Source organism: Sapajus apella, unplaced genomic scaffold (genome assembly GCF_009761245.1).
Source record: "Sapajus apella isolate SASKATOON/1434 unplaced genomic scaffold, GSC_monkey_1.0 scaffold107, whole genome shotgun sequence".
NCBI classification, from domain to species: domain Eukaryota; kingdom Metazoa; phylum Chordata; class Mammalia; order Primates; family Cebidae; genus Sapajus; species Sapajus apella.
In genome coordinates this window covers 699,718-711,815 of record NW_022437047.1, presented here as the reverse complement: position 1 = coordinate 711,815, position 12,098 = coordinate 699,718, and the positions used below count along the sequence as shown (strand labels likewise).

The following is a 12,098-nucleotide window of genomic DNA, read 5'->3' as shown; positions in this document are numbered from 1 at the left end:
AGCCACTGCACCTGGCCGCTCTTTCTAGCAGACACTCTTGCCCTTGCTTCTGCAGGAACAGAAGTGCGTCCCAGTCAGTGGAGAACTCTCCCCGGAGCTCCAGGAGTGGGCACCTTACTCACCCGGGCATCCCAGCCGGCACAACAATCCCCCACTGTACCCTAGCAGGCCGTCTGTGGGTGAGTCAGCGGGCCAGGGACTGGGACTGAGGATCGGTGTAGACTCGGGCTGCCTAGTCTCCAGGGAGAGGGGAGGCAGCATTTCAGAGAGCTCCCAAGTGTTTTCAGCCCTGAGGTCCAGAGAACTGGGAAATGCTGCCCTGGGATGGTTTGTCTTATAGCCATGACATGTCTTAGCTTGTCAAAGGGCTTTCTCCCCATAGCAATCTGGGACATAGGATTTCATGAAAGAGAATTCTCCCCATTTTACAGGTGGAGACAGGCCAGGAGCCCCAGCCACATTGTGAATTGGTGGTTAAAACTCATCTCGCAAGTCCTTTTCCCCAAAGACTATGGCTGCTTCCTAGGATACAGGGAAAAGGCGTGCATAAGTCCAGGGCTGGCTGGGTGCTTTGGGGTGACTTTTCTCATCAAGCCCATTTCTAGGCACTGTTCCCCGGAGTGTGACCCCCAGCACCACCATGAGCTCCATCCTGAGGAACCCCATCTACACCGTGCGCAGCCACAGGGTTGGCCCCTGCAGCTCTCCACCTGCGGCCCGAGATGCCGGCCCCCAGGGTTTGCATCCCAGGTATGTAAAGGCACCCTGTGTTTCTCTGTACCCAGCTTCCCAAGCCTGCCTGGACATGGAACCACAGGTGCATAAAGAGGCTCATCAGTGGAGGAGCTTCCTTGCCTGGCTGGGAAGAGCTGGCTAGAGCAACGCAGGGAAAGGGAGCCTTAGGGCTGCTTTCTTAACTCATCAGCACGAGGTTTCAAAAGGTACTGAAAGGACAGTAGTGATAGCAGCTGATATTTGAGTGCCTGTGTCCCAGGCATTGTGCTCAGACCTTTATGAATATCATTTCACCGAATCAACAGCAACCTCATGGGCTAAGTCCTATTACTGTCTCTGTCTTCAAGATGAGGAAACTGATACATAAGAGGATGGGCTGGCTCCAGGCCACGTTTACTCATTCATTTGACAGATTTTTATTGAGCACTTACTACATGTCATGGTCTACCCTAATTATAAGAGGATGCAATGCTGAACTAAACAGATTAGCTTCCGACTCATGTGGTGTGGTGTGTTCAAATGAGGGAGGCAGACGGAAAACAAATCAATAGAGTGATGTCAGACGGTGCCGAGAGGCTCTGAAGGCAGTCAAACAGGGTGACCGGCTGGGCTGTGACCTGGAAGAGGGTGGTAAGTGAGAGTGGGTGGTCAAGAAGGGCCCTGAGGCAGAGGGGGGATGCTGCTGTGACCAGAAGGATGAAAGAGGCCAGCTGCACAAGACCAAGGCTGGAGCCTCCAGGGAGAAGGGCCATTGGTGCCAAGGCCAGGGTTCCCGGGCACAGTGGTGGGAGCTTGGCAATGGGGCAGTAAGTCAGGAAGAGATCTGAGGTCACAGGGCACAAACCCTGTGGGACCTGCAGCCGTAATAAAGAGTTTGGATTTTATTCTAAGGACAGTGAAGACCACTAGAGAGTTTAAGCAGGGAAGAGATGTCATCTCATTACACAGCCAGAAAAAGATGCTGCTGAGGCCTGACCTCAGGGCAGCCTGACGTGGGTGATCCCTGCTGTGCCCTCCGGCTTCCTAGGCACTCTGTCCCGATTGAGGCACGTAGGTCTGCTCCCCAAAGTCCTCCATGCCCATCTTGTCCCTCCTTACCCACCTTCTGGGAGGAGAGGTTCCCCCTCCCTGGGCCCACCCAGGTTGCAAAGCCTGTATTTTTTATTGCTTCCTCTGGTGAGCCTGATCCTGGCCCTGTGACTGGAGTGGGTATGATACCGCCTGCCGCATGCATGTGGCCTTTTCTCCTGCCTGAAGGTCCTTGGTGTACGCCACCTCCAGGAGTGGCTGAGGACAGCCTGGTATCCTCAGCTGATATTCAGTGGCTCCTGGGCCTCCCTTCTGCTCACTTGGAAACTAGGCTGGTCTGTTTCTCCCCAGAGATGTGGATGGTCACATCTTTTCTTGGTCTTCCTCCTGAACTTCTCACCTTTTGTTTTTACGCAGTGTCCAGCACCAGGGACGCCTGAGCCTGGACCTGAGCCACAGGGCCTGCAGCGACTACTCCGAGATGAGAGCCACCCACGGGTCCAACTCACTGCCCTCCAGCGCCCGCCTAGGTAACTGCACCATTTGGATTTGGTGCTGCAGCGGGTGCCAAAGTTTTCATCTCTGCCTGCATCCTAATGCCCACATCTGTGGGTGGGCTCCCCACACGAGGGACTGAGCTCAGTTCCCTCTGGGAAGGGCTGCTGCCTTCGTGGGCCAGCCATGCCCATGCTGCTGTCGGAGCCACTGCTTTCGCCTTCCGCTTTCTGCAGGGGCTGTATGGTCATGCAGGTCACCCCTCAGCTAGGAGCCTTGCTCCCTGTGCCCTGGGCTATTTTGTATGGCTGTTTATACATTTTTGTATGGAAAGTGATCCCCAGGGTAGAGTTGGACAGGTAGCCCATGGAGGTCTTAGGGGAGCTCTGGCGCTGGGGAGAAAAGATGGAGCAGCTGCTGTGACACTTAGGTGGCTGTTCCGTGGCTGGAAGTGAGACTTGGGTGCTCCTGTTCTGGAGCAGTCTGGGCCTGCACAGTTTATTGAGATAAATGTTTAGCGTCTGCTTTTCTTGAGTGTTCCACATCAGGGCTCCCTTGAGAATAACAGCAGGGCCCAGCTTTACGTTTATCATCCTGAGTGGTAGCCTGGTGGAGAGGGAGGACGGGGTGGTGTTGAACGTCAAGGCCTGAAGTTTCGTTGCCTTACGGAACAACAGGTTCTTCCAGTAACTTGCAGTTCAAGGCGGAACGCATTAAAATCCCATCAACCCCAAGATACCCGCGGTCTGTTGTGGGCTCCGATAGAGGTAAGGACTTCTTGGCATCCCATCTCTCCTGCTTTTCCTGTGGTCTGACTCCTCACGGTGGAGCCTCTGGGCTTAGTTGAGAACTTCATAATCGTCTCAGTCAATCAGTAAAAGTTCATTGAGCCCAGCAGTGGCCCGGGTGATGTGGGAGGAGAGGGGACAACGCAGAGCCCAGCGTCTGAGATCCAGGCCATGTAATGCAGTGGGGATAGAGCTGTGTGTCTGGATCACATCTGCCTTTCGGTCTTGGCTGTGGGGAAGGGAGATGGGAGTTCACACCAGCAGTACACGCTCCTCTCTGCAGGTTCACTGTCACATTCTGAATGCAGCACTCCTCCGCAGTCACCCCTCAACATCGACACCCTGTCCTCTTGTAGCCAGTCCCAGACCTCAGCCTCCACATTGCCCAGAATCGCTGTCAACCCTGCGTCCCTCGGGGAGCGGAGAAAGGACAGGTGAGCATGGCCTGGCATCGATGGCGTGGGTAAACCAGTGGACAGTGCATCCCAGTGGTGGGCCCAGGCTCTGCAGGGAAGGGGCTTAGTAGAAGCAGCAGGAGCAGCTTGGGTGTCCCAGCATTCGCTGGTGTCACCAACAGGTGCCATGGGACACTGGATACAGGGAGGTGAGGCACGTGTGAATGGTAAGGCAGGGCGCGGGGCTGGCTCATAGTAGATGATGCTGGCAACCACCTGATGGTGATCATGCCATCGTGGCACCACATACACCTTCCTGGGCCCTTGTTCAAGCACTTTACATGTGACTAAGTCACGAGATCCTTCCAGGGACCCTGTGAGTGTTGTTGTTATTATTACCCCCACTTCACAGTTGAGGAAACTGGGTTCAGACGTTGGAGTGACCGGCCTATGGCCGCAGCCTGGTTAGCCGCTGGCACCCGGACTTATTATCCTGTGGTTTTCCCTCCCACTTGAAGCTTTTTGTTATGAATTAAAATATACCTAGGAAGAAAGGCCATAAAGCATAAATGTGCAGCCTAGCTCTTTACTGGTTCATTTTAGAATGCAGGCCCGTCTTTGCTTAGGTTTCAGGTTGACTGTAGGCTAGCTGTCTGTCCAGAGGCACCCCCTCCATGAAGTCTGTCACCCCTGTGCACTCTGCACACACCTCCGCCCTCTCTGTTGTTCCCCTGGACGGAACTTACTAGAACATGTGTACATTTAACAGCTTCTGTCTAGATCATAGATCTTACAGAGCTCTGATTAAACTTAAACTTACCTTTATTTAATCACCAAAAGAAACACAGCTACTCTTGTTCATTTCAATTCAGAAAGCTGAGGCCTCTGTAGCTATGAGCCTCAGCAGGGAGCCCTGTGGGGTGGGCCCTATGTTGGGAAAAATCTTTTTTTTTTTGGAGATGGAGTCTTGCTCTGTTGCCTGGGCTGGAGTGCAGTGGTGCAGTCTTAGCTCACAACCTCCACCTCCTGGGTTCAAGTGATTCTCCTACCTCAGCCTCCCGCGTAATTGGGATTATGGGCACCCACTACCATGCCCAGCTAATTTTTGTATTATTAGAGACGAGATTTTACCATGTTGGTCAGCCTGATCTCAAACTCCTGACTTCAGGTTACCTGTGCACCTCGGTCTCCCAAAGTGTTGGGATTACAGGCGTGAGCCACCGGGCCCAGCCAGAGAAAATCTTATGTTTGACTTGAAAGTCTGAACTTAAAGGGCAACAAACCAGAGAACCTGAGGGGTAATGAAAGGACACCAGAACACAGAGGCCTGGCCCCAGTAGGGGAATCGGGTGTACCTCATCAGAAATGCTGATGGAGCTCTTACCATGTGGCACGTGCAGAAGCACACTGGCCCATTTTACTCAGCCCCTTCCCTGGCCAGAGAGGACAGGACCTTCCCCGAGTGAGGTGGGTTCTTCAGTCATGAAGAAGGCCTTGCCACCCACCATCAAGCATTCCTTAGTTCCCTGCAGGGTGCAAAAAGCCAGGAGCTGCTCCAGGAGGGAGAAAAGTGTGAGTGACTCCTGCCCTCATGGTAGTTAGGATCCAATTGGAGATGAAATTTGACATGTGTGACCTGACTGAGCCAGCTTTCTTTTTATAAATGGCCCTGTTTTCCAGATTCTGAAGTATAGTATTTTATACTTGTTATAGAAAATCAGGGACATAGAAAAGTAGAAAGAAGTCTGGGTGCAGTGGCTCACGCCTGTAATCCTAGCACTTTGGAAAGCCAAGGCAGGTGGATCACCTGAGGTCAGGAGTTCAAGACCAGCCTGGCCAACATGGTGAAGCTCCGTCTCTACTAAAAATACAAAAATTAGCCAGGCATAGTGGCAGGTGCTTGTACTCCCAGCTACTCGGGAGGCTGTGGCAGGAGAATCACTTGAATCTGGGAGGCGGAGATTGCAGTAAGCTAAGATTGCGTCACCGCACTCCAGCCTGGGCAACAGAGTGATACTCCATCTCAAAAAAAAAAAAAAAAAAAACAAAGTAGAAAGAAGAAGAAAGTCACATTTAATCTCTTCAACCAGAAAGTCAATTGTCATTACCTTTTGGAGATACATATATATGTATGTAGAATGCATGCTTTATTATTTATGTATAATCACATCTGCCTAACATTATGTTTTCAGCTATTTGTAATTGTTTAAGTATACTTTATAAACCTCTTTTGAGAAGCAGCTATTGTTTAGAGAAAAATTTTATGCATATTATAAAAAATTTACATCATTCAGAAGACTAAAAAGTGAAGATAATTTCTGGCTGGGCACAGTTGCTCATGCCTGTAATCCCAGCACTTTGGGAGGTTGAGATGGGCGGATCTCTTGAGGTCAGGAGTTTGAGACCAGTCTGGCCCGCATGGTGAAACCCCATGTCTACTAAAAATACAAAAATTAGCCAGGCATGTTAGCAGGCGCCTGTAATCCCAGCTATTCAGGAGGTTGAGGCAGGAGAATCGTTGGAACCCAGGAGGTGGAGGCTGCAGTGAGCTGAGATGATGCCACTCCAGCCTGGGTGGCAGAGTGAGACTCTGTCTCCAAAAAAAAGAAAGAAAAAAAGATTATCTCAGATCCCCTTACCTGGTGATGTCCTGTGCAGAAACACTTAGTAATGTCCTCCATAGGAACCTCCTTGTGCATAAATTCATGCATACTCGTGTGTGCGGGTGCAGATGAGTGTAAGTGCAATGGTGCTGATCAGGCTCCGCACCCCACAGTGTGTCCCTTACATCTTTGCATGTCACTGGAGCCTGATTCAGACTGTCATTCTGTTGTGTGGCTGTTGCTGTGATTTACTCACTTGCTCCTTTATTGGGATACACGTGTGGTATGGAGGTGGACCTCTTTATGTCTTGGGTCTCTGTTCCATCATCTGAGGCTGGTGCAGGAGGGTGATGTGGGGCTGGCTATGTGCTGAGGGCTCTGCAGGTCTCAACAGCCTGGGGCTCTAATCCATCTTGAGTTGGAAGGGACCGTGGGTATAGGCTGGGGAGTATCTGTCTGAGCTGAAGGGTTAAGGGAGGACTTCCAGAGCGAACAAGTTTGGGAAGTGGGAACACTTTGGAGGGTGAGAGAGAGCAGGGACAACTCAAGAAGAATTTTAATCTCTCCCTCCCAAGAGGGTTGGGCCGCAGGGCCGCAGGCTGAGACTGCCAAGTGGGAAGCTTCTCTGCCTCCAGGTGGCCAGGGTGGGGTGGTTTAGGTGCCTTCTCACTAGAACCTGTCCCCACCTTGTGCTGTAGAGGGGACCTGGACTGGCCCCCTCAGCCTTTGGCTATGGTTTTATCCTGCGACCAGGGCCGGCGTGAAGTCCCGGGCTCATCATCACTCAGCTGTCTTTTCCCAGCGACAAGGTGTCTTTGGTTGTCTTTCTGTTCCAGGTGTCTCCGGTTGTCATTGTCATCTGAGTGTCCCTTATGTTCTTTCTAACCTTTGTCACCTTCCAGATGTCTCTGCCACCATAGAGCTCTTCTGAGGCTGTGCATGGCTGCCAGGCCCAGGTCTTCCTCCATTCGGTCAGCCTGCCCAGAGGCTCCCCGCCATGCCCCTGCCCGTGGTGCCCTTGGGCACAGTGGGCAGCCCAGGGCAGCAAGTGCATCACTTCAGCCTTGCTGGAGCCTTCTTCTCCCTTTATAACAGCTCGGATCTGCATTGGCTTAATTTCCATGACCAGTTGACATCACTCTGTGTAGCCAGTAAACACAAAAGTGGATTATTTTCTGTTGCCTCCTCAGGATGGAATGTCATCCCAGGAGCCATTTCTTTTCCTCGGAGGGCATCTTGAGACCCCTCCCCCCCAGAGTTTGCAATTGCATATTGTGGGGCAGCTCCTCTCCTGTGATAAAAATCCACGTGTATCAGTATTTATAGTTCACAGGGACCATTCTCTGTGTCTTTGGCCTGGGTGCTTGCATGTCTGGGTGTGCTGTGCTCACGTTGCGTGAGGCTGTGGGAATGTGATCCTTTGTCACACAGGGGTGGGCCCACTGTGGCCCTATCTAGCTGTGTCACGATGGGAGCATCCAGGCTCGGGGCCCTTTCTGCACTGCCTGATCGCAAGCCGAAGCTCAGGCTCTCCCCAGCCCTTTCATTTGGCTCTGAGCCCCTGAAACTTTTGACTCTTCCCCAGGCCTTACGTGGAAGAGCCACGCCATGTGAAGGTGCAGAAGGGCTCAGAGCCGCTGGGCATCTCCATCGTGAGTGGAGAGAAGGGCGGCATCTACGTCTCCAAGGTGACCATGGGGAGCATCGCTCACCAGGCCGGCCTCGAGTACGGGGATCAGTTACTAGAGGTGAGAGGGAGCTGCCTTCCTGCATGGGTTCCATGGAAACCTGCCCTTCTTCCCCCTCTCCTCCTCCTAGGGAACAGCAGTACTCCCAAGTCCTCAGGGCCTTCTCCCTGTCCACAGCCCCCACCCTGTCACTGAGCCCACCCTGGTGTTTCCCCAGTTCAATGGCATAAACCTGCGGAGCGCCACAGAGCAGCAGGCGCGGCTCATCATCGGGCAGCAGTGTGACACCATCACCATCCTGGCCCAGTACAACCCCCACGTGCACCAGCTCAGCAGCCACTCCCGGTCCAGGTGAGTGTGGGCCTCTCCGGGCTGTCTGGGCCAGGGCAGAGAGGTGGGGGTGGCAGCACTGCACTCATTGCTGGGAGACCTGGGGAGCCAGTCGCAAGTTCTGGGGATCCTACTGCTGCTGAAGGGAGAGGTGACCAACCCTGAATTTTGGAAAAGGGGCATACAGAGAGAGGCTGTCGCCTCCTGAAATAGGGTGTGGAAACAGATAGCGTGGTCCCCCTACCCAGCAGGGGCCCGGTGGCAGCCAGGAGCTGCGGCCCCATGGGTGGATTCTGGCTCAGAGTGTTTGGCTCCCTGACCATGAGCAGACGCTGGACACCTGCTTGTATCTGTCCCTGAGCCGTGGGTCGAAGGGCAGAAAAGAAGGGTGCACGCCCTCTAGTGCTGCGCCACAGGCTCAGCGGAACAGATAGGATGCACAGGCAGAGGAAAAGGGACAGGATGCTCATGGGTCCCGAGGCCAGATGCCTTTGGAGAGGGTCCCTGAGCTGAGGGCAGGTGGGGAGGAGAGGACAGGCAGATCCTTTGGGGTGGATGTCACAGGTCCAGGTTCCTAATGTGTCTGCTCTGCTTAGGACACAGGGCGGTGTGACCCAGTTCCCATTTACAACTCAAGCCCAGTTGCCACAGGAAAGGGGGTGGCTCTGGATGGCTTTGTGCTGCTCCTTATTCCTCCTGTCCTCCGTCCCCAGCTCACACCTGGACCCTGCCGGTACCCACTCCACTCTCCAGGGCAGCGGCACCACTACCCCGGAGCATCCCTCTGTCATTGACCCACTGATGGAGCAGGACGAGGGCCCTGGCACCCCCCCAGCCAAGCAGAGCACCCCCAGCTCCAGGTCAGCAGATGTGTGCTGTGAGCCTTCTGTGTCCACTTGGGCTGGGTGGGGCTGAGCACATCCTCCGGGTGGCGCAGGCACTGGGCAACCAGCCTCATGTGCTGCAGGCCACACGCCAGGTCTTCAGGAGTTGGGCTGGGAGCACAGCATTCCTTTTTACCACCATCCTCTCTCTTTTCCTTTTTTTCTCCTGTTTTCTAGTTGACACGTTCTTTCCCCTGCATTTTCTCTTTCTCTCCTCCATTTCTCATTCACTCTCTTTCTGTCTTTGGACACATTCCCACAGTCATCATCCAGCCCGGCCCTGGGCTCTGGCCACCCACAGCAGTGCTTCCCCCAAGGAGGTGGCGGACCAGTGCCGGGCGTGTGCAGCACAAGTAGGGTGCCAGGAGGGCACTGCTGGCCACTGCAGAGCGGGCAGGAAGATCACTGCAGTGTGGCAGCTGGATTAAAATGTTCGGGCCAGGCAAGAGCCAAGGGTGGGCATAAAGGGAAGTCCAGGCCAAGGGGACAGCCGTGTTCAGGAGGAGGAAGGAGCCCTGTGGGAGCTGCACAGCATCCAGCCTGGCCTGGGGCTGCAGGGAGGGCCACCCAGGCCAGGGTGCGGCACAATCAATCTGCAGTCCTGGAGGAGCCATGTCTCCAGCACTGAGGGGCCTTCGCCAAGCTCTGGGCAGCATTTCACAGAATGAGGCCAGCTCTGCATCCTCTCTACCAGAGTCTGTCACATTGGAACTTACCTGCTGCAATATTTTCCTCCCGGGCTGGCGTCTCCCCTGACGCCCCCTTTATCTGTTTCTGTTGCTTACTTTCAGCTTCCCTCCCTTGAGTTTAAGTGCCTTGATGTTAAGGAGCCCTTCTTTACAAGTTAGCAGTTCCTGGTCTACAGCAGCTGCTTGGTAGACATTGCAGAACATGTTGCTGTGCTCTGGACAGTGAGGCCAACTTTAACCTTTCTTAGGAAGAACTAAGTTAGGAAAATGAGTGTGATCCATATGGGAGGGAGGACATCCTGATCTCTAAGGCTTGAGAGTGATAGCCGGGCCTGGGAGCAGGGGCACTGATGTGTGCCTTCCACTCTCCCTCTAACTGGCTTTGAACCTGGGGTCTTGCCTTCATCTCCAGTACACCTCAGGTGTCCTGCCCTGCACTCTGAACCAGAAGAACCAGAGGCCGCCTCTCGGCTCCCTGTGGTTCTGAGACCCCAGCAAGCAGGCAGAAAGCGGTCAGGACATTGGCGTCTGCTTTTTCTTTTCGCACCTCCTCCCTCCTTTTGCACAATTGAGGAACTTCATTTTTTTTCCCGAAAGGATTGCGGGAGATGCCAACAAGAAGACCCTAGAGCCACGTGTTGTCTTCATCAAAAAGTCCCAGCTGGAGCTTGGGGTACACTTGTGCGGCGGGAACCTGCATGGGGTGTTTGTGGCTGAGGTGGAGGATGACAGTCCTGCCAAGGGTCCTGACGGCCTCGTGCCAGGGGACCTCATCCTGGAGGTGAGTTCTGAGCTGCTGAGCAGGCCAGGCCTCCGTCCACCTGCACGGTGGGCTTGCTGCCGTCTCAGGCGGCAAGATGGAGAGTACAACCTCTCACCTGGTGAGCCGGTCAGGGCTGACTGTTGTTGTTGGGCAGAGTCTTGCTCTTGTCACCCAGGCTGCAGTGCAATGCCGCGATCTCAGCTCGCTGCAGCCTCTGCTTCCCAGGTTCAACTGATTCTCCTGCCTTAGCTGAGTAGCTGGGACTGCAGGTGTGTACCACGACACCCAGCTAATTTTTATATTTTTAGTAGAGACCAGGTTTCACCATGTTGCCCAGACTGGTCTCAAACTCCTGACCTCAAGTATCCCCCCACCTTAGCCTTCCAGAGTGCTAGGATTACAGTCATTAGCTACCACACCTGGCCACAGGGTTGATCTTTTAACCCCTGTAAACACAGAATGCTGCCAGGCTCCTCTGAGCAGGTCCCTGTGAAGCCAAGCAGGCCATTGAGGAAAGGCAAGGGCAGAGCCTTGGCTCAGGCCCTGGGCACCAGGAGGTGCCTGCCCTCAGGTAGTGCAGCTGCAGGAGGATGGTCTTTCTCTGTGGTCTCCTGCCTCAGTGGGGAGATGGTTCGTGAGAATATGAAGGCACAAGTTGGTCTGGTCTTGGTAGCTCACACCTGTAATCCAGAATTTTGGGAGGCCTAGGTGGGAGAATTGCTTGAGCCCAGGAGTTTAAGACCAGCCTGGGCAACATAGTGAGACCCTAGCTTTACAGAAAACAAAACAGAACAAAAAGATTAGCCAGGTGTGGTGGAGTGTACCTGTGGTCCCAGCTACTCGGGAGGCTGAGGTGGGAGGCTCACTTGAGCCCAGGAGGTCGAGGCTACAGTGAGCTGTGATTGCACCACTATACTCAGTCTGTGTGACAGAGAGAGACCCTGTCTCAAAAAATTAATAAAAGCACAGGTAGCATCAGCAGGAGGAAGGACCCTATTCTGAAAAGCCCAGACTTGTTGGGCACCAGAACAGGGCTTTTCCTGGATAAGCTGTCAAGGGCAGAGCAGCCACTTGGCAGAGGACCTCGTGTCCAGGGAGCATGTGCGGGACCTGGGGGCTGGGGACACGACGAAGACTCAGCCCTTCCTACAGAGCGGAGGCAGGCAGGGTCTCAGTTAAGGAGGGATGTTGAATCTCTGCCGTATGGCTATCACTGGCCCCTCTCGGGTGCCCAAGCTGCCCCTGACTTTGGCCTTCTGACCACATCCCCCCCATCTCACAGTATGGCAGCCTGGACGTGCGGAACAAGACAGTGGAGGAGGTCTACGTGGAGATGCTGAAGCCCAGGGATGGCATCCGCCTGAAGGTGCAGTACCGCCCCGAGGAGTTCACGAAGGCCAAGGGCCTGCCTGGTGACAGCTTCTACATCAGGTACAGTGGCTGGGGAATTGGTGGGAGATTTGGGCCCAGAGCAGAGGCTTTCATTGGAGACTCTCTTCCTGGTAAATGGCTGTTTCTTGCACCCCAAGGCTGGGGCCATGATTATCATTCCTTGACACTCAAATCTGCACGCTTATTTGTGGTGAGATGATTGTGACTTAGAACAACTTTTGAGGGCTTTAAGAACCACGTGGGCTCCCTCTTTAGGGCTTAGGGCTTGGAGAATTTTGAGGCTGTCACACCCCATTTTCCTGTGTGC

General features: G+C 53.9%; 1 protein-coding gene across 6 annotated transcripts in view; it reads left to right on the top strand.

Moving 5' to 3' along the window:
- The window catches only part of DLG5 (discs large MAGUK scaffold protein 5), a 147,268-nt gene that overhangs the window by 107,796 nt on the left and 27,374 nt on the right, over positions 1–12,098 (top strand). For all 6 annotated transcript variants that reach the window (XM_032259182.1, XM_032259181.1, XM_032259180.1 and 3 more), the window contains 10 exons: positions 56–179; positions 606–750; positions 2,182–2,294; positions 2,937–3,026; positions 3,331–3,481; positions 7,631–7,793; positions 7,951–8,084; positions 8,777–8,923; positions 10,234–10,417; positions 11,682–11,830. In XM_032259182.1, the coding sequence (XP_032115073.1) occupies positions 56–179; positions 606–750; positions 2,182–2,294; positions 2,937–3,026; positions 3,331–3,481; positions 7,631–7,793; positions 7,951–8,084; positions 8,777–8,923; positions 10,234–10,417; positions 11,682–11,830 (1,400 nt within the window). The remainder of the gene's footprint in view (positions 1–55; positions 180–605; positions 751–2,181; positions 2,295–2,936; positions 3,027–3,330; positions 3,482–7,630; positions 7,794–7,950; positions 8,085–8,776; positions 8,924–10,233; positions 10,418–11,681; positions 11,831–12,098) is intronic.